The sequence below is a fragment of the Schistocerca serialis genome, chromosome 3 (genome assembly GCF_023864345.2).
Source record: "Schistocerca serialis cubense isolate TAMUIC-IGC-003099 chromosome 3, iqSchSeri2.2, whole genome shotgun sequence".
NCBI lineage: Eukaryota > Metazoa > Arthropoda > Insecta > Orthoptera > Acrididae > Schistocerca > Schistocerca serialis.
Window position 1 is genome coordinate 905,737,191 of NC_064640.1, and position 21,803 is coordinate 905,758,993.

A 21,803-nucleotide genomic window follows, 5' to 3' on the forward strand; every position below is an offset into this window, starting at 1 on the left:
TTGTAAAGATATCACATAAAGCCCGTTCAGTCAGGTGGCCCGAGCGTTTGACCACATATTATACATATCCGCCTGTCAATTTTGTGATCTCGTGCAAAGAAAGAAGGATTTAGCATCGTCTGAGCGAGTGAGGACAATTGGCAGTACGCCGCCAGCGCCTCAGAATCTTACAGCATTTTACTTACAAGGCAGGCAACGATACAGTTGGATGCTTTAACGTTGAATCATTGTTCTATGGGATGGGTCTCTTTGAATTTAGTTCAGATATTCACATCAACATTTAAGATCACAGAGGAAAAGGACACAGTTCGTTACTAGCTAGGAGGCGCTGTTAAGTTAGTAGTTTGTATACTGTCAGCAACATGACTGCTCGAAAGTAGGAGATGGCAATAGCAGAGAAACGAATTACATTAGGTTCTTCATTGCCATTGCAGCTTACTGGAACATTTACATCTAACTTTCCTACATGAAAATCCACCCGTATGGGATGAATGAGTAAACAATAAACGCCACGAAACAAAGTTGTTACGGTGACTGACGCATATCCCTGCGTGCATGTCAAGCATTGTCTTTGTCGTTCGCATCAGGTAAACGAAACTATTTTTCGCAGTGGTAATCTCGAGGCTATGAAAGATTTTGCTTAATCACACGATAATCGTTGGTTTCTTGTTACTTAAAACGGAAGTATCCCAGTTAGAACGGCTAAATCTGAATGAAAATGATTTGAAAATAGGGAGATAGGTATAGTCTACTAACCCATCGAGGTTATTTATCTGTAAGGCTCTGCATTTATGTACAAAAGATGACTGAAGGGTAACAAATGTGAATACAGTATTACAGAAGCACAAGCCGCAGAACAAACAACCTTGTAGCACAGAGCTATGATCATCGGAGTCACAAACGTCATAAATGTGGTATTGTTCGACAAAAAGTCAAACTAATATTATATTCTCGGGTTTTCAGCCGCTTCCGGTGGTTAAAGTGACGTCACAGCCAGAGCGCGGTCATGTAACGGCGAAGCCGTTGCTACACGACAATGGCGAGGAGAGCTCGGCCGAAAGCTCGTGGGATTTTAACTACCCCTGGCGCTGCTGGAAGTTCGAGAAGGTTTTATTAATTCATGTCACCGTGAGACCTTGCATTTATACATAATGATAAAAATTTGGTTGAAACAATATGTGTGCAGTACTTACGACGTCATATTACCCAAAACAGAGTGTTTTGTGTTGTTGTACGTTCAGCTCTTAATGTAAAGATTCAATGAAGTGATTAAAACAGGGGAATGGAACAGTAGGCATACTTGTCATGGCGACAAGTGGACGTGCCACATCGTTTTGAGTGTATCTGCACTACAGAAGCCCCATATCAAATGCCACAGTGAGATCACATTATACAGACATTAGTCATCAACTTTTCCATTCGGCTGTCTTTTAATCGCTTCTCTGAAACTCCACTGCTTATCGTAATGATTGTCTGTTACACAGTACTGTTTCTTCACTAACCTGTGCTTTAGGTTCGCTAATCTTCAAACATCGAGTGTACACAGATGCAGAATTTTACAGATGAAGCTCCTCGGTGGTCGGTAAGAACAACTTATCTCCCTATTTTCAAATAATTTTTATTCGCTTTTAGCCGTTCGAGTTCGGGTACATCTGTTTTTAGTCACAGATACTGTGCACCTAGAATAAATACTTCACTTCCGCCGCCTTTGAAAAAATCACATAAATCACAGAAATCTTGATTAGGGTACAAATTATATTTTTGTGCAGAAAACGTTAACAAACAGTGATTTTAAAAGGATACGAGTAAATTGTGATTTGATGTAAGAAGGGTTGAAATGACACATATGTCCGCTTCCTCCGTCCAGAAAAACGATGTTAACTATATCATTTCCAATGTGTCTCTTCCTTTCGACCTGTGCACAGAAAAGGAAAAGCCTTATAAGTAAAAGCCACATACGATATATATGTATAGGTATATAATTTTAGACGTAGCATCAGTGGAAATACAGTGACTACTTAACAAAAACTGATTTTAAAAGTTTCCCCAGTTTCACTGCTAACACCAGAACACCAAAGGGGGAAAAAGTTACATTGTTACTAAACTGTGGTAAATTTTACAGCACCGTATTTTATTCAAAGCTGCAATTTACAGTTATGCACCAGATAATTACAATTGTAAGGTTTTCAGTGGTACGTCACATACAAAATAAGTACGTAATTTCCTATTTTACACCCTATACTGACAATACTAAATCGGCGGGAACCGCGAATTGGTACCAACAGCAATCGTAAATTTTACGAAGGTTAAGTAATCCAGGGTTAAAAAACCAACATAAAATCATGTCAGAGGCTCATTTCTCCGGATGCTCAACCACTTTCGTTATTTTATACTTGGTTACCAGTTTCAATTAAACAACCATCTACACACCAACTATTGGAGAGAAGAAACAAATGGGTCATGAAAATGCGTATAATTACAACATAATGAAGAATGAAAATGTCGATTGTATGATGGTAATGTTGGCAGCATTGATGAAATAATATCTTTTATGATGCACCAGTAAATTAAGTTAAGTAATAAAATTCTGACTGACAAGCAAAACTATGGGGCGTTATGTAAGCTAAATCTTTGTCCACCTTGCTTCATGTCGGGTATAAACAGATCAAAGAAGACTCTTCCAGTATAGGAGAAAGACGGGAAACGTTTACAACTTCAAAATATAAAAAATATTAGTAAATAAATTTTTTATTTAACAATACGTTCAGAGAAAAATTAGAATGGAAAGCCGCCATATACAGCGCTTGTTTACGTGGCACAAGCAAAGATGTGTGCCGTATGTTATTTTCCGAATGATATGGCGGAAGGACGGTGGTTCATATGCATTGGGATATGCAGAATTAGGGCTCCTGTGATTTCCCTAAATTTTTTACGGGAAATTCCGGTATGGTTCATTCGAAATCGATGCAGATGATTTCCTTTCCTTCCTTAATTCCGACTTGTTTTCCGTCTCTAATGACCTCATCCTCGATGAGACGCTGAACCCTTATCTTCGTTACTTCACGGTGTCACGGGTGTAAGTGCAGATATTTTTATTGCTGACCGAGGACTGTGCACTGAACAAGATTACATCAGTACTTACGTCATTTACAGACTAATAATTATAACCATTACAATTCACAACTTGCAAGAGCAAACCATTAATGCTTATTTTCCCTGGCCAGCAGGTCGGGTGTTGGACACGTGGACACAAAACGGTCAGTCTATACTGACAGGCGTAGTCCACTTCGTGGTGCAGTACGCGATGTGTTCCGTGACATCTGCACGTTATCGAAAGCTCCTTGTACAGCATGTGATTACTGCTCTGGAAGCGCGCAACATTTTAGAAATCACTGTTTTCATGCGAGATGGGGCAACACCTCATGTTGCTCGCCCAGTGAAAGATTTGCTTAATACAACCTTTCCGAAAGTGTTATCTTCAGATGTTTTCCAGATACATGGCCTGCTAGATCACTTGATCTCAATCCATGTGACTTTTGGCTGTAGGGAAATCTAAAAGAACCCGTTTATCAGGGACACGTTTGGTGTCTATCTGATCTGAAGGCCAGTGCACAGGGACACGCAACTCAGATTCCATCGGAACTGCTGCGAGCAACTGTTGATCACGTCGTTTTACGGATCAAACATTTCGTCGACGTCTCCGGTTCTCATATTGAACAAATCGTGTAAGCGGCGGTTAATAACAAAATCAAAATTATGCCGATTCCACTTGTCTGACCCTTTCTGCCCATGACCCTTTTCTAATCCATTACATATGGAAACATTTCTATACGTCTTTCTCTCATTCACAGCGCCAGATTTGCAGCTGATGGCCAACATTAGAACAATATTTTTCTAGAGTAAATCGGTTCCGCATTAACGCATTAGAATATCTTCCAAGTTTCGTTGTAATACGACAATCAGAGACCACATGGGACCTCTGTAAGTAGCTACATTTTAATTATAACTACCTGGTGCCATTCAATCGACGCAGTGCGTAGGTTAGTATTCTGATTTCCTTAGTCACAGCACCCGTACATAGAATTTCAGTGACTCCTTCCGGTGTAGTAACGCTAAAAGTGTTAGGAGGAATGCTAGATCTCATGTTTTGTGGTCTCCTTCACGGGCTTGACAAAAAGCTGAACACGTGTACAGGGATGGAATCTGTGCGGTGATAAAGCGGTTGTTGCAGGGCACGACAGTAGTTTCGGCTCTAACTTTTGCAGCAGAATGGAAAGCCCGCGGCTCAAGGTGACTCGCTATACAAACTCGAGATCCGGGTAAACAACTAGCAACCAATGGCTAGTCTGCAGTCCGCGCGGCAGAGCCAAAACACTCTCTATTTAGCGATGTAGTCATCTCAGTGCTTGTCATTGATCGCTGTCGGCAAGTCCCTATCCGGAGGACATGTATAGAAACTGCGGTCGGCTCACTGTATAGTAGGTGCGTGATGGAATCATAACCTGTTGCGTAATTAAAACTGAAATGAAATACCTATAATACTGTTCTGAGAGTAGAAATAATGGCAGCTTAGTTTTTACATCTGAAAGAGTCCCTCTGCAGTCTCTCATAATTTGTTACGTATTTATGAAGACCTCTGAAAGCTCCTCCTATCATTCTTCTTTTTCTCCTTTTCATCACGTTCCATGACCTTGGAGGTTTGCTCCTCAATCTGGTCCTACGGAACTAGACGCGTAAATAAATAAACAATCATTTACTGTCATAATTCTTGTTCAGCCACTATAGTTATAATACATTATCGTTTGTAAAAAGTGTATATGATTCTGAATTCATCTTTAAATCACAGAAAAGGCACGAGAAAATACACAAATATTAAATATTACAAAGGGGTAAATTATCTCTGACTTTCAAGAGTCAGCATGATGTGAAGCCCCAACGTGCTACCATCAGAGTTTCTAAATGACATGGCGTGGCATCAAAGTGGGTGAGGATATGTTTATGGGTAGTTTGCCTTAAAGCTGTTTGAGACTGTGGACTCACATTCGGGAGAGGCGAAGTCCAAATCTCTGCACGGTCATCCGGATAATAGTTCACGATGTTTATCCCACACCTGTTATAGTTTCATTGGACACGGCCAATTTCCCTTCCCATTCTTGTCCATTTCGAGCTTGTTCTCCATTCCTAATGGTCTCGGTCTTCGTCATGGACGTGAAATTGAACCCTAACTTTCCTTCCTAATCATTTGCAAGCGAATCCTCAGCAGTGCCTTCTTGTGGGCCGTAAAGAACAGGAGGCGACCAACTGTATCCTGATATGTCTGATGCGCGACACGTCAGACAAGCGTGGAGGTCAGGGAAACAGAGGTACTCGTCGTTCTTCGAATAAAGCTTGCAAGTTCCTACCTAGATGTGGATCGGCATTCTGTTGCTGAAATGTGATGTGTACAGTTTCAACTGAAGGAGGTGTATTATGTCCGACTCTGAAAGCTACCTGAGATAATTATAGTTGTTCGTGTTGTTCTCAGGAAGTGAGAGTCGAGATTGCATGATAATTGCAATAGTATCATTAACTATCGCCCTTGAAGCTCTCCGATACTCCGCTCAACGATGACTGCCAGACTGGGTCGCTACAGCAGGGTTAACACGTATGCGACCACCACTGAAGGATGGTTCGTTGCACTACTACACGAAAGGATTTAAGTTTACGTTGTAAAATATGAAGTGTGTGCTCCGATGAAAGACAGGCCTGGAGGCTCTAATCTGGCCAGTACCAGTGACCGACTAATTAATAAATGAAATAGAGGGTGTCCGGGAAGTACGGAGGAATATTAAAGTGCTATAGAACATACAATATTTATTGAAAATTTAATGTTTTTTCCAGACACATTAAGTAACTTCTAATTATGTATGAAAAATTATATTCTTCATATGCCCACCCATGGCCGCTCGGCAACGAGCAATGCGTTCAGTGAAGTTCTCGATGATGCGTTCACAAACGTCTGGTGGTACGCCGTTAATAACATTTTTAATTACACCCTTCAGTTGGTGTACTGTTTGGGGGTTTTTTCACGTACACTTTTGATTTCACAAGTCCCCACAAAAATAGTCACAAGGCGTAAAATCGCATTATCTGACAGACCATTCCTGGTTGCTCAGCTAAGAGACAATTCTTGAGGAAACTTTTCATTCAGCAGAACAATCGTTTCACGGAACGTGTGACATTCGCACCATGTTGTTGAAACAAAAAATTGTCATTTTCATCAATAAGAGGGAAAAATCAGTCCGTTTCGTAACGGTCACCGTTCACAGTGAAGGCAGCCCCCCCATCATTTTCGAAAAAAGTATGGGCCGATCACTCCTCCTGCCCAGAACCCACACCACACAGTCGTGCGCTGCGGATGCGTCTCATGTTCCACAGTCACTCGCGGTTTTTCGTTACCCCAAGTTCTGCAGTTCTGCGTATTGAGGTACGTACTGAGGTGTGCTCTCGTTCTCCGCTTGTCGAGCCACGACCCAATGGGCAAATCGATGCCTCTTTCCACGATATGCAGTATTCATCTCTTGTGTACGTTGAATCTTGTACGGATGCATTTTCAGATCTTTTGCAAGAATTTCATGCAGTGCCGGCCGAAGTGGCCGTGCGGTTAAAGGCGCTACAGTGTGGAACCGCAAGACCGCTACGGTCGCAGGTTCGAATCCTGCCTCGGGCATGGATGTTTGTGGTGTCCTTAGGTTAGTTAGGTTTAACTAGTTCTAAGTTCTAGGGGACTAATGACCTCAGCAGTTGAGTCCCATAGTGCTCAGAACCATTTGAACCATTTGAATTTCATGCAGTGAACTTGGTGATAATTCAGTAGCTGAACTCGTCGCCGAACCGATTTTCTGAGGCTTACGGTCACACAGTCACGCACGACAGCAATATTTTCTTCCTATTTTCTTAACGTTTGAAACAGAGCCCGTGGTCTCAAACTTCCGAACTGATGATTCGATTGGAGCGGCATTGCGTCCGAGTATCACACGCAGTTCACGAACGGTTGCCGTGGGACGTTCACTGTATTTGTAATAACTTTTTATCACTTGGATACGTTGCTCAGTTGTCATCTGCTCAATGACGCAAATAAACCACAATGCTCACCACACAAAAGTTATCAAGTTGCTAATGGGAAGGGTCACATATACCAAACATGAAAAAACCACGGCTGCCAACCGTCATATAACAAAATGGCGCCAAATGCAAATTCGTTCTTACTTCCCGGACACCCGTTACTGTGATTGCTTCTGATCTCTCAACACAAGAGTAAAATATATGTGGTGTCACCGCCAGACACCACACTTGCTAGGTGGTAGCTTAAATCGGCCGCGGTCCATTTAGTACATGTCGGACCCGCGTGTCGCCACTGTGTGATCGCAGACCGAGCGCCACCACAAGGCAGGTCTCGAGATACGGAATAGGACTCGCCGCAGTTGTACGGACGACATTGCTAGCGACTACACTGACGAAGCCTTTCTCTCATTTTCCGAGAGACAGTTAGAATAGCCTTCAGCTAAGTCCATGGCTACGACCTAGCAAGGCGCCATTAGCCTTACATAGTTTGATAGTTATCGTATGAAATGTCTCATCAAGAACGATGTATACAACAAGGACGATTAAAAGTTAAGTATTAAAACAGCTACGTACTTTTCTTGTTACCACTTATTACGTATCCTGTTTCAGACCTCTATCTAGCCTAAGTGAGATTACGCGTGCCTTTCGGCTGCTTCAGTGTGGCGTAGCTGTCTTGTTACGCCACAACAATATACTGTCTGACAAAGAAAAGGGAAGCAACCAGAAGACACGGTCGTACTTAAATGTAAGTTTGTTCACTTATTGGCAGGTACATAAATGATTAGATTTGCAATTCTCCGTGACAAGTAGGACAGCCACCAGCGTGAATTAGTGTTATTCGCGTTTAGTGTTGTTACCAAGCCTGGTAGGTTATACCAGTAAACATCCATTCTTTTGAATCGGACTTCCATGTATACATCATCTTCAAACGTCTGATTACAAATGAGTTAATGTGTTAAATATTTGCCTCTAGCAGTTTAGGAAAGGTTTGGAATTATGCTTAAAGTTTTTTGGGAGTCGCTAAGTGCTCTCATTATGAAACAGTTGATGAATATGTACTGGGTAATTTGAGCTCCATTTTAAGCAAAAGCTAGTTTTTCACTATCGCATTGTTTACGACGTCAATCTCCTGAGCTATGATATAATTTTGCAGAAACATTAAGTGATGTATGTAGACACTGTATGCAAAGTGGGTTGCGAACTGAGTTGTTGGTAAATAAATAATTCATTAAAACGTCATGTTCGATGTTGAAGTTTTACTGTGCCCCATTTCAAGCAAAAGCTAGTTTTCCAAACATCTAAATAAATATAAAGTCATCTCTGCCGAGCTAAGTATTGCGCAATGATATAAATTTGCGGGTACATTCAGTAAGATAGTGAAAAGTGTGTTTCGAATAGAACTAGCAGTAAAGAAGTAATAAATTACAACGTCATGACTGAAGTTAAAGTTTTACTACGCGCCCTTTTAAGCAAAAGGTAGTTTACCACGTATCTAAATGATCCCCTCAACTGTGTGTCGCACAATGATATAATTTTGCAGATACATTCAGTAACATACGTGGAATTGTCTGCAAACTGTGTTGCATGTAGAGTTACTAGTAAAGCAGTAATAAGTTAAAACGTCATGCCTTAAGGTGACTGCACGAACAGCGAAAATGTAATAAGCGTTAAACTTTTTTCCTATTACCATTTTCTGTGCAGTGCTAGCTATAAAAGGTTTCGTGGAAATGTTAAATTACGTGTCAACTTCATCGGACGTCACTAAGTGGTCTCATTCTCAACTATTTGCGCGCAATCAGTTACGCTGCCTCGAGACAAACACACAATTTCTAACTGTAGTACTTCTCTTACTGTGTTAAACTTTGAAAGGAGTATACTGGGGCATATTTGAATGTGGCACCCGAATATGATTTTATAAACGATGTTTGGTTTTGACAGGCTTTATATCGCAGACCCAGAGATATTGCTAGTATTAGAGTAAAAGAGCTCTCGGCGCACAGTTGTCTGATGGAAAGACGATCGCTTAGGCAGTTTTTGTGGTGTGCTGTGTGAAGCCACCAAGTGTTAGATTAACTTATGTATGTCAATATTTTGAACTTGGAAGCAGAAGTCTTCATGTAAGCAAGGTAAAGATGTTAAATAATTATGGTTTCTGTTTTTGCCAGCGCGTTAGTATAGATGAATTAGCTGATAATTTGTAATTGTTGAATAACCCCAGAATGTACGTAAACGGTTTTTATAAAAAGGCAAGTTAGATATTTCGCTTTGTAATGTTTCTAAGATTTGTTAACAGAGCTTTCTTTAATTTGATGATTTGCATTTATGTTGGACTAATGAAGTTAGATAATACTTGCTGTTTAAATCTCATTGTTTGTGAATAAATTGTGAGTAATGTAACTTCAACCGTCAGATGTTTTTTGAAAAGCCAAACTTAACTTGCAATATAATTTTGCTAAACAAAGAAATCCGATAACTTTTGGGTATACGATAAATCGCACAAATCCAAGGGCTGTCAATTCGACTAAATATCTAGAGTTACAATTACGAGCAACTTAAATTGGAAAGACCTCATAGATAATATTGTGGGGATGGCGAAACAAAGACTGCGCTTTGTTGGCAGAACACTTAGAAGATGCTTCAAACTCACTAAAGAGGCAGCCTACATTGCACTTGGACTGGGTGTTGTGTGATGTCCTTAGGTTAGTTAGGTTTAAGTAGTTCTAAGTTCTAGGGGACTGATGATCATAGATGTTAAGTCCCATAGTGCTCAGAGCCATTTGAACCAATACATTGCACTTGTCCGTCCTCTGCTGGAATATTACTGCACGGTGTGGGGTTCTTACCAGGTAGGATTGACGGAGGACATCGAAAAAGTGCAAAGAAGGCCAGCTCGTTTCGTGTTATCACGCAGTAGGGCTGAGAGTGTCACTGATATAATACGCGAGTTGGGGTGGCAGTCACTGAAACAGAGGCGGTTTCCTTTGCGGCGAGATCTATTTACGAAAGTTCAATCACCAAATTTCTCTTGCGAATGCGAAAATATTTTGTTGACACCCACTTACGTAGGGAGAAATGATCATCATAATAAAATAAGATAAATCAGAGCTCGGACGGAAAGATTTAGGTGTTCCTTTTTCTCACGTGCCATTCTAGAGTGGAATGGTAGAGACGTAGTGTGAAAATGGTTCGATGAACCGTCTGCCAGGCACTTAAGTGTGAATTGCAGAGTAACCATGTAGATGTAGATGTAGAAAAAATCTCAATGTTAGTAATTCACCGTAATCAGTACCGCCTCCCTGTCCAGGTCATATATATTTTAAAGATGTTGGATTTTCTTAAATGTTCTCATTTATCAGCCAAATGAATTTCATGTGCATTTCAAGTATTATGGCCAGCACTGCACACTGCTGAGCTTGTAGCTAGCATATTTGTATTTTTTTATGAGAGACCAGAATATATCGCGTTACTCCGTTGCTGCTCTAGAGGTAAGACAGTTTAATTTATTTGTTATGTGCACAGGGACCAAAGTTATTAGTTTTCGACAGGGCCTTAGGATTCAGTGCTTAAGGGGCTGAATGTATTTTGCAGTGACTGTATTTCTTTATTGGTATTGGGAGTTGCATTACCCAAACAATTCGTGTAACGTTTTGCTAACAATAACACAGAGTAAGCACACCACTTGCACTTAGAACAAGCAACACGATAATTCGAGTTTAATACCCATTTCATAATTTAGACATTCATTCTACGTAATCGTGAAGTTTTCCAAATAAAAAGAACGTTACACTTGAACGTTACGACTTTCAACATACTCTTAATGAGTATATTATAACAGCATTTCAAATTTTTAAATTCGGTAAGTAACTATGTGAGATATTGAAAATTGAATTTTTGTTGCCGCTACCATGAAATTGGTACCTGGTTCCGGGATAGCGTTTTAGGGACGTGAAAAGCGCTATATGTTGAGTGATCGCTGTGAAGAAAACGGGGATGTCAAATACTCGTGTGGGACAGTGTTGCGAGCACCTGACAGAGTCTGAAAGGGGCGTCGTAGCTCTGCATTTGGCCGGTTGTTCGAATTCTGCAATATTCAGGTCTGAGGGCATTCGGATGTGATAATGGCCCGATGTTGGACAGCACGGGAACATCAAGTAGGCACACCAATCACCAAGGTTCCGATTGACCACGTCCGACCACCAGAAGAGAGGATCACCATGTTTGCACCGAGAACATCGTAATCCCGTTCAAATCTGGGCCTGCCATCCGAGAACATGGACTCCCCGCAATATTCTGTGTCATCCCGCGTCACTGGTCGGAGATTAGGAGCAGCCGGACTAGGGAACTACCGTTCTATGCGTAGGCTGCCGTTAGTACCACAACACTCCACTGTTCATCTCTTCGTCCCTCGTCTCTCTGCCTTTGTCTTCCTCCCCCTGTCTCATTCCATCTTCTCCTCTTTCATTTCTCTGTCCATCTCTACCTCTCCCTGTCTCTGCTCATGTCCCCCTCCCCTCGCTATGTCTATCTCCTGCTGTGCCAATCTCCTCATTCCTCTCGTTGTCCGTCATCTCCTCCTGTTCTGGAGTGGTGCCGTGGCCGGGAAGCATGGAGAGTCGGTTCATAACATCGCACGATGCTCTGCGACCAATCGCGGCTGTGCACGACCCCGGAGAGTACGGCGGCGACCGTCTTCCAATGTTTTAGAGCGTCAATGCGGTGTTAGTCCTGGCGTCATTATGTGGTATTTTGTCGGGTACGGGACAGAGCTGGTAGTGACTGAGGGAACTCTGCCTGCACAACGGTATGTTACGGGCATCCTGGATCCTTATGTGTTACCTCTCTTGCCACGTTATCGTGGTGTGGTTTCTCAACAAGACAATCATCGTCCACATCTGGCACGTGTCTCTATGAACTGTCTGTGTGTTGAGATTGTATTGTATGTTAACCGGGGGCCTAGAAACGACGGGAGGCTCCGTCCCCGCCGCAGCCGCAGTGGTCCACAACCCCACGACGACTACCGCAGTCCACTTCAGCCCTCCGCCGCCCCACACCGAACCACTCTTTCAGGGTTATTGTGTGGTTCGGCCCCCTCAGGACGAGGAGAACCCATACATGTCATAAAATGGATGTAGACTATGTGATCAAAAGTATCTGGACACCCTCAAAAACATATGTTTTTCATATTTGGTGCATTGTGCTGCCACCTGCTGCCAGGTACTCCATATCAGCGATCTCAGTAGTCATTAGACATCGTGAGAGAGCAGAATGGGGCGCTCCTCGGCTCTCACGGACTTCTAACGTGTCAGGTGATTGGGTGCCACTTGTGTCATACGTCTGTACGCGAGATTTCCTCACTCCTAAACATCCCTAGATCAACTGTTTCCGATGTGACAATGTAGTAAAAACGTGAAGGGGCACATACTGCAACAAAAGCGTACAGACCGACCTCGTCTGTTGACTGACAAGAGATCGCAGATTGTTGAAGAGAGTCGTTATGTGTAATAGGCAGACAAGACATCTATCCAGACCATTACACAGGAATTCGAAACTGCATCAGGATCCACCGCATTTACTATGACAGTTAGGCGGGAGGTGAGAAAACTTGGATTTCATGGTCGAGCGGCTGCTCATAAGCCACACATCACGTCGGTATATGCAAAACGACGCCTCCCTTAGTGTAAGGAGAGTAAACATTGGACGACTGAACAGTGTATAAACGTTGTGTGGCGTGACGAATCACGGTACACAAGGTGGCGATCCGATGCCACGGTGTGGGTATGGCGAATGCTCGGTGAACGTCATCTGCCAGCGTGTATAGTGCCAATAGTAAAATTCGGAGGCGGTTGTTATGGTGTGGTCGTGTTTTCCATGGAGGGAGCTTGCATCCTTGTTTTGCGTGGCACTATCACAGCAAAGGCCTATATTGAGGTTTTAAGCACCTTCTTGCTTCCCACTGTTGAAGAGCAATTAGGGGATGGCGACTGCATCTTTCAGTACGATGGAGCACCTGTTCATAATGCACGACCTGCATCGGAGTGGTTACACGACAATAACATCCCTGTAATTGGCTGGCGTGCACAAAGTCCTGAGCTGAATCCTATAGAACACCTTTGTTATGTTTTGGAACGCAGACTGCGTGCCAGGCCTCACCGACCGACATCGATACCTCTCCTCAGTGCAGCACTCAGTGAAGAATGGGTTGCCATTCCCCAAGAATCCTTCCAGCACCAGATTGAATGTTTGCCTGCGAGAATGGAAGCTGTTATGAAGGCTAAGGGTGGACCAACACCATAATGAATTCCAGCATTACCTATGGAGGGCGCTACGGACTTTTAAGTCGTTTTCAGCCAGGTGTCCAGATACTTTTGGTCATATAGAGTACTTATATATGTATTTGACTATGTTCCACATCTTCTCCTGAACCACTTGTCGAAACTTGTCACACATATTACTTACGGTCTGGAAATCACAGCTGTGGGATTAAGGTCGACCTACCTATCAAAGGGGTGCAACTGACGGTGCAAAAGTGCAAATCCCTGCACTTTAGCAATCCAGAAATTGAGAATGAGAGCATTTAGAGACATACAACAAATTTTACACAACATTTCAAATCTTTACGGAACGTTTTCTTAATGGTGACCCCAACTAAGTGATGAAAGGAAAAACATTTATTGCTTACTGCATTTTCGCTGTTCATGCAGTAGAAATGCTGCATGACGCATGACGTTTTAATTTATTATTTCCTTACTACAACCTCTGTTCACGACCGAATTTGTAGACAGTAGCTACATATACCTCTGGATGTACCTGCAAAATTGTATTATTGCACAGCACATAGTTTGGAGATATGGCGTCATAAACATTGAGCTGTGTGAATATGAAACTGCACGGCGAAATTCGTTATAGATACAGGTGAAATGTGTGTACAAATATATGTGAAATACATTAAATTTATGTGAAATATATTTGACATGTGCGCACGTGGGCAAAGCCACGGGTAATCAGCTTATCGTAAACCCTGCAACGATTTCAAGCAAATTTGCTACACATATTAGTTACAATTTGGAAATAAATACTGGGGAAGACCAACAGCTTCCTGTTGGGGTGAGCGTGATAACGAGCAGAGAGAAGGGATAGGAGGAGATGGACGGACAACGAGAGGAATGAGGAGATTGGCACAGCAGGAGATAGACATAGCGAGGGGAGGGGGACATGAGCAGAGACAGGGGAGAGGTAGAGATGGACAGAGAAATGAAAGAGGAGAAGATGGAGTGAGACAGGGGGAGGAAGACAAAGGCAGAGAGACGAGGGACGAAGAGATGAACAGACAGAGGGCGAAAAGGAAATGGACAGAGAAAGGTGAGAGGAGGAGAGATTGAGAAAGTGCAGGGGAGGGCGAGGGGGAGGAGATGGACGAAGAAAGAAGGGAAGAGAAGATGGACAGAGAGAGGAGGAGCAGATTGACAGAGGTGGAGGAGGAGATGAACAGAGAAAGGGACAGGAGGAGATAGACAGAGAGTGGGGGTGGAGAAGGTGAACAGAGAGACGGGGTGGAGGAGATTGACAGAGTGGGGATGAAGAAGGAGACGGATGGAGAGAGGGGGAAAGAGGAGATGGACTAATAGAAGATTAGAGTAAATACATACTTGGGCAACACAAGGTACTCAGGTAGTAGTGAGTAATTTTACATTACACAGTTATGAATTCAATGTACAGACTACAAATATTCATGGGACACTGAATAAAAGAAAAGCAGCGTACGTACCTGTTGTCTGTTTTCCTTAGAGTATGGCAACATTGTTGAAATGTGGAACATTATTTCGTGACCTTCATACATTGTGTAGATTGAGTACTTGCCAGTCATGTCTCCTGTAAAAGTAGAAAAGCAGAGTAAATCATGAAGCCACAACGGAAATTTTGGTTATAGTTACTGGGATGAAGAGAGATGGAGGGAGGGGGGGGGGGGGGAGAGAGAGAGAGAGAGAGAGAGCTTGTCACCTCGACGGGTGGAATAGTTCAGCGTGTAACGTGACAATATGGTTGACAGCTGTTCTCGATGTAGCCAACATGGCATGGGGGCGGGGGGTCAGGTGGACAAGACGCGCAATTTCAGCAAGTTTCATCTCGACTAGATATTGGGTGCCCGACACGTGGCACACTTCATCTCCGATGTCAAGTCAACTATTTTCCACCTGTCAAGCGCGAACCGTGGTGGCCTTCTATACAGGGGACACAGCCACCATCCGGATCGTTTCCTATGGGGAATCATGTGTTAATGTCAGGGCTTGCTGCGGAATATCGCTGATTGTAACAGAGGATGCACTAGCTACAATTCAGCATATCACTCGACAGCCCAGTATTAGATAACAACTACTGAACAGCCAGCCCATTCAGAAGTACCTTCTGAAGTATAAGAAATCACTAGTCCACACACGTATTTTTGCTCATTGAACTTCTCGGAGCACTGACAACATGCACCCTGGAACAACTTCATTGATTATTCTAATTATGGGAAAAGGTCGTCTAGAATAATGAGTTGCTCTAAATGTTGGTTCACGCCATAGGCAGGAAAGGAGTACGTCAAAACGCACATACAGCAGTGGAAATCAGTATAAAGGTAAGGACATTTGCAGGAAAATTAACAGTGTGTATTGGAATAGTTGTGCACAGTGTACATGCAACCGCATGAGATTCAGTATACCGACAAATGCAGTCAAATGGTATCGCATTTGATGTCAGTAGCACAGTATATAACAAGACATCAACGATTTAGGTGGTACAGGGTGGAACTCGGTTAAAGGCAGTCGGCTCTTGCGGTGTCAATGTGTGCTACATGCCTTAACTGCACATAGGAAACGGGCACTATTAATGCCAGTGCGTGCTCAGTACATAAACCACGGTTGTGGCAATGCAGCGCGGGAAAAGAATATTCAAGTAATAAAAAAGTAAAAATCAGTGTGTACAAGGACATGGGTCTCTCTAATCGTCAAATCGCCAAGAAGTTGTTTCGTTCAAGTACAGTGACTGATAATTTCGTTTGATTGGGTGCACAATGTGGACAGAACGTAAAATATTCGCAAAGTGGAAAATTATCTGAAGCATCGCAACGGTTACTTTTGCACAAAGAAAGGGCCACAGACCGTCAGTCTTCTCAACCTGTGGCTAACTTATAGTTGCCAGTAACTGCCAAACGTCTAAGACAAATAGTGTCAAATGACAAACCTCTTGAATTCAAGAAACGACTGCAGAAACCTGCTGTATCACTCATACATAAACAGGATAGACTGGAGTTTCCTGGAAAGCATACATCATGGACTTCAGAATGGGATAAATGGTTCAAATGGCTCTGGGCACTATGGTACTTAGCTTCTGAGGTCATCAGTCCCCTAGACCTTAGAACTACTTAAATCTAACTAACCTAAGGGCATCACAGACATCCATGCCAGAGGCAGGATTAGAACCTGCGACCGTAGTGATCGTGCGGTTCCAGACTGTAGCGCCTAGAACCATTCGGCCACCCCGGCCAGCCTGAGAATGGAATAAAGTGATCTTCAGTGATGAGAAGAAGTTTAATTTAGATGGGCCAAATGGATTTCAATGTTATTGGCATTATCTGAGTATAGAGCAGCAGGTAAGAATGAGCAGAAATTTCGGTGGTGGAGGTGTTATGATTTGGTTAACCTTCTGCGCTAAAGGTAAATTACGCATTCCTTGGCTGAACACTAAAAAGAACTCTAACATCTACCCTGAGTTCCTAGAGACAGAACTGGTCAAAATTTATGATAACCTAGAGGACGAAAGTAGAATGAGATTTTCACTCTGCCGAGGAGTGTGCGCTGATATGAAACTTCCTGGCAGATTAAAACTGTGTGCCCGACCGAGACTCGAACTCGGGACCTTTGCCTTTCGCGGGCAAGTGCTCTTGCAAAGGTCCCGAGTTCGAGTCTCGGTCGGGCACACAGTTTTAATCTGCCAGGAAGTTTCTTAGAGGAAGAAAGTATAAAGTTTCAACAAGATAATGCATCTGTGCATGTTTCTGCTACAATTAAAAAGTGATTTGGCGATAAAGACGTCAATGACTGGACTGCACTTAGCTCGGATTTGAACTCAGTGGTCCAGCTGTTGTGGCCGTGCGGTTCTAGGCGCTTCAGTCTGGAACCATGTGACTGCTACAGTCGCAGGTTCGAATCCTGCCTCAGGCATGGATGTGTGTGATGTCCTTAGGTTAGTTAGGTTTAAGTAGTTCTAAGTTCTAGGGGACTGATGACCTCAGATGTTAAGTCCCATAGTGCTCAGAGTCATTTGAACCATTTTGAACTCAGTGGAATATCTTTGTGAAATATTTGCAAGGCGTGTTTGTTGAAACCGAAAGCAATTTGAGGCCGTATGTGAGCTGAAAAGAGCAATACGAGAAGAGTGGGCCACAATTTCACCGCAAGCACCACAAACCTTAACAAAATCAATGCCACAGAGAATTTTTGAGGTAGTATGAAAGAACGGAGGATGGACAAAGTACTAACAATGCAATAACAAGACAGGACAGTCTGTGCCTTTACACAAATTTCCAGCCAGGAAATGCAAATGCATCATTTTGTTACTCATTTTGTGAAGGAAACTACGTAATTCCGCGATGACTGTTTTGTCTTATATGGATCTACTACTTTCATAATAAATTCGTTGCAAGTATGCTTTGGAAATTTTACTTTTACTTTCGTAGGCAGCCTGCCTTTATACTGATTTCCATTACTGCAAATGACATTCGCCAACAGGACGCTGGTTGAGCAGGTACTGGAGATATTTTCATGTGAGGGATGTTTACATGTGATGGTATGGCGGTCCCTTAATATGTTTGACATCTTCCCTCACCAGCGAACGGTATTCGAACAAAGTGCTCAGTCATGTGTGTCCTCCTTTCATGCACAACAATCCGCACGACATCAGTATCTTCAAAAAGAAAGTGCACGAACTATTTCTCTCGAATTTTATCAGAGTGTTTTGAGTTTTACTACACGAAAATAGGGTTTCTTGTGTAGCTTCCAAGGCCACTATTTTCCATAAGAAGTCGGTGGTCGTTGAGAGGTCAAGCATGGGTCCCCAACGATTATGGTATGTCGTGGTGACCATGCTGCCAACATCATCTGAGAGAAAGGGTACTAAGTAGGTCTTCTTTCTTCTTTTTCATGCGCTTTACCCTTATCTTCAAGGTGTCGGCACATTAATTATTAGATTTGGCAAGGCTACAGGTGGAGGGTGGCCGGGTGCACTCCTTATCGCGATGCCTAAGGCCGGTTCGCACTAGGGCTGCCGCTCGTCAAAACCCGCGGTAGCGGCGTGGTTTCCATGGAAACGCCGTCAGCCGCGCGGCACAGCAGTGTCTGCGTCGCTGTTTGTGTGGTGTCACCACCAGACACCACACTTGCTAGGTGGTAGCTTTAAATCGGCCGCGATCCATTAGTACATGTCGGACCCGCGTGTCGCCACTGTCAGGGATCGCAGACCGAGCGCCACCACAAGGCAGGTCTCGAGAGACTGACTAGCACTCGCCCCAGTTGTACGGACGACTTTGCTAGCGACTACATGGACGACGCATTGCTCATTAGCCGAGCCAATAGTTAGAATAGCCTTCAGCTAAGTCAATGGCTACGACCTAGCAAGGCGCCATAGCAATTGATAGTTATCGTATGAATTGTCTCATCAAGAACGCTGTATACAAATGATGGATTAAAGTTAAGTATTCCAGCAGCTACGTATTTTTCTTTATAGCATTCATTACTTCTCCTGTTTCAGACCTCAATCGCCTGCTTGCTTAATGGCCGCCTCCCTTAAAAAACGTGCGTAGTGTTGGCAAACTGCCAACACTACACATGGCGACAAGGCTGAAAAGAGGCTTTCGCGTTCGTATTGTCCTAATTTACTTGTGTCATGGATTCGCCACAATCTCCAGATGTACTGTCCGAATTTTATCGCTTGCAGAATCAGCAGACGCAGGCGTTATTGGATGCCCTTGGACAGCTCGTCCAGTGTCAACGTGCAATGCAAACCGATGCGGCGGCCGCCGCTTCACCGCTACCACAGCCACAACAAGCTGTTGCACCTCCATTCCGGCCGTATAATGAGGCCCTCGAAACATGGACGGAGTGGTCACGCCAATTTGGATTCCATCTCGCCGCCTACAGAATACAAGATAATGAGCGGCAGCCTCACTTATTATACTGTGTCAGTGTGTCCACCTACCGTGTGATAGTGAAATTGTTTCCCCGACGCGACGTGTCAACTCTGTCCTACGAAGAAATTTTGTCGGCATTGGACGCCTATTTCAAAGAAACAGTCAATGTCGTTGCAAAACGGTATACGTTCTTTCGTACAAAACGTACGGCCAGTCAGACTAATAGGGAGTGGGTTGCAACATTGCAAGGCCTTACTCGGGATTGTGCTTTTGAGTGTGAATGTGGACTCCCTTATTCAGATACTATGGTACGTGATGCAATAGCACAGAACGTTTCTGATGTTCGCATACGGGAACAGATTTTGAAACTCGTCAATCCCTCCCTTCAACAAGTGATAGACATATTGGATAGACAAGACACGCTTGACTTTGCTCAGGAATCATTTGCAACTTCGCCAACCATGTGTAACATTAACCGGCCCGCCGGGCGCGCTGCACGGACCGGTAAATTGCCCTCGCGCACGTCCACGCAGCTGCCGCCACGCTCTAAACCAGGTGTGCCGCGCCAGCATACAAATGCAGTGAAATCATGCCCGCGGTGTGCTACTAGACATTCGCGTGAAAATTGCCCGTCACGCCAAGCTATTTGCTTTTTCTGTAATAAGAAAGGACACGTTCAAAGTGTTTGCCAGAAAAAGCTCAGATCAGACAATCACAACCATTCCAGGCCCTTTGCTTCGCGCCGGAATCGAACGAAACAACTTGCTCGTCAGTACTGTACTTGGTTCGGAATCGATGCTGCAATTACGAATATGTGTTCTTCTTGCATGGCGTGTGCTGAACAACAATCCGCACCGCTGCGGAAAGTCTTTGCATGGCCAAAAACCACTTCCCCTTGGCAACGCTTGCACATCGATTTTGCTGGTCCATTCGGGAATGCTCGATGGTTGGTTCTGGTAGATGCCCTCAGTAATTTTCCTTTTGTTGTCTGGATGTCTTCCACGACGTCCTCTGCCACCATCCAAGCGTTGTCTGCTATCTTTTGCATTGAAGGTCTTCCGCAGACTATTGTTTCCGACAATGGCCCACAATTCATGTCCGCAGAATTTCAGTCATTCTGCCAGGCCAATGGTATTCAACATCTGACATCCGCGCCGTTTTCGCCTCAGTCAAACGGTGCCGCTGAACGATTGGTCCGGACTTTCAAGTCACAGATGATGAAGTTGAAAGAGTCGCATTCTCGGGAGGACGCGTTGTTGCTCTTTTTGTCATCGTATTGCTCTCAGCCCCGAGATGGTCGCTCGCCGGCTGAGTTGCTTCACGGTCGTCCTCATCGCACCTTGATGTCTTTGCTGCACCTGCCGCATCAGGTTCCTGTGCAGCGGCAGTCTTCTGCTTTTGCTCCAGGCGACGTTGTATTCTATCGCAACTATCGAGGTTCACGGCGTTGGCTCGCAGGGCGCATTCTTCGCTGCCTCGGCCGTGCGATGTATTTGGTTTTGGGGGCCTCTGGTGAGGTGCGTCGGCATCTCAATCAGCTGCACCTCTGTCGTCGCACGGGTTCTGCCGCTCCCCATCTGCTTTCAGCGACGGTGCCGTCCGGTCAGCGCCCTGGGGACCCATCTACTGGCTCGCCTCATCCCCAGGTGTTACCGACGATGCCTTCCATTTTGCCCCATGGCGACGCGCCGCTGCTGCCTCCGCCGCCGCCGCCTGTCCTGCAGCCGGCGCCGCTCGCAGTGGACGCTTCGCTGCAGCCGCCAAGCGCCTCCCTGGGTCACGCGCCGCCGATCGCTTCCCGTGACCAGCTGTCCTCCGCCATGGAACTCTGGCCCACTCCGGACCACATGACGTCATCGCGCGTCGGATACCCCGACGCAATGGAGGTCGCCCCTTCGGCCCCTCCTGTCTCTTTACGGGCGCATACACCGCATGTTGACATGCACCCTGGACTAGGTTTTCAGGCGTTTCCTAGATCCCCTCGGACCGAATGGCCGGGTGCGGGTGGCACAGCCTCGCCTGTTGTTAGGCTCCCCACCTCATCGCATACGTCAACATGGGGTCCTCCTCACGGCGGGCGGAAGCCTTATAACACGACCGTTCGCCGATTTGCGGGGGAGGAATGTGGTGTCACCGCCAGACACCACACTTGCTAGGTGGTAGCTTGAAATCGGCCGCGGTCCATTAGTACATGTCAGACCCGCGTGTCGCCACTGTCAGGGATCGCAAACCGAGCGCCACCACAAGGCAGGTCTCGAGAGACTGACTAGCACTCGCCCCAGTTGTACGGACGACTTTGCTAGCGACTACATGGACGAAGCATTGCTCATTAGCCGAGCCAATAGTTAGAATAGCCTTCAGCTAAGTCAATGGCTACGACCTAGCAAGGCGCCATAGCAATTGATAGTTATCGTATGAATTGTCTCATCAAGAACGCTGTATACAAATGATGGATTAAAGTTAAGTATTCCAGCAGCTACGTATTTTTCTTTATAGCATTCATTACTTCTCCTGTTTCAGACCTCAATCGCCT

At 44.4% G+C, this 21,803-nt stretch overlaps 1 protein-coding gene across 1 annotated transcript in view; it reads right to left on the minus strand.

The window, feature by feature from the left end:
- Window positions 1-21,803, minus strand: part of LOC126471314 (GTPase-activating Rap/Ran-GAP domain-like protein 3) — a 346,167-nt gene that overhangs the window by 151,894 nt on the left and 172,470 nt on the right. The window contains exons 10-11 of the mRNA XM_050099436.1: window positions 14,870-14,973; window positions 1,804-1,915 (exon numbers count right to left, since the gene is read on the minus strand). Of these exons, the coding sequence (XP_049955393.1) occupies window positions 1,804-1,915; window positions 14,870-14,973 (216 nt within the window). The remainder of the gene's footprint in view (window positions 1-1,803; window positions 1,916-14,869; window positions 14,974-21,803) is intronic.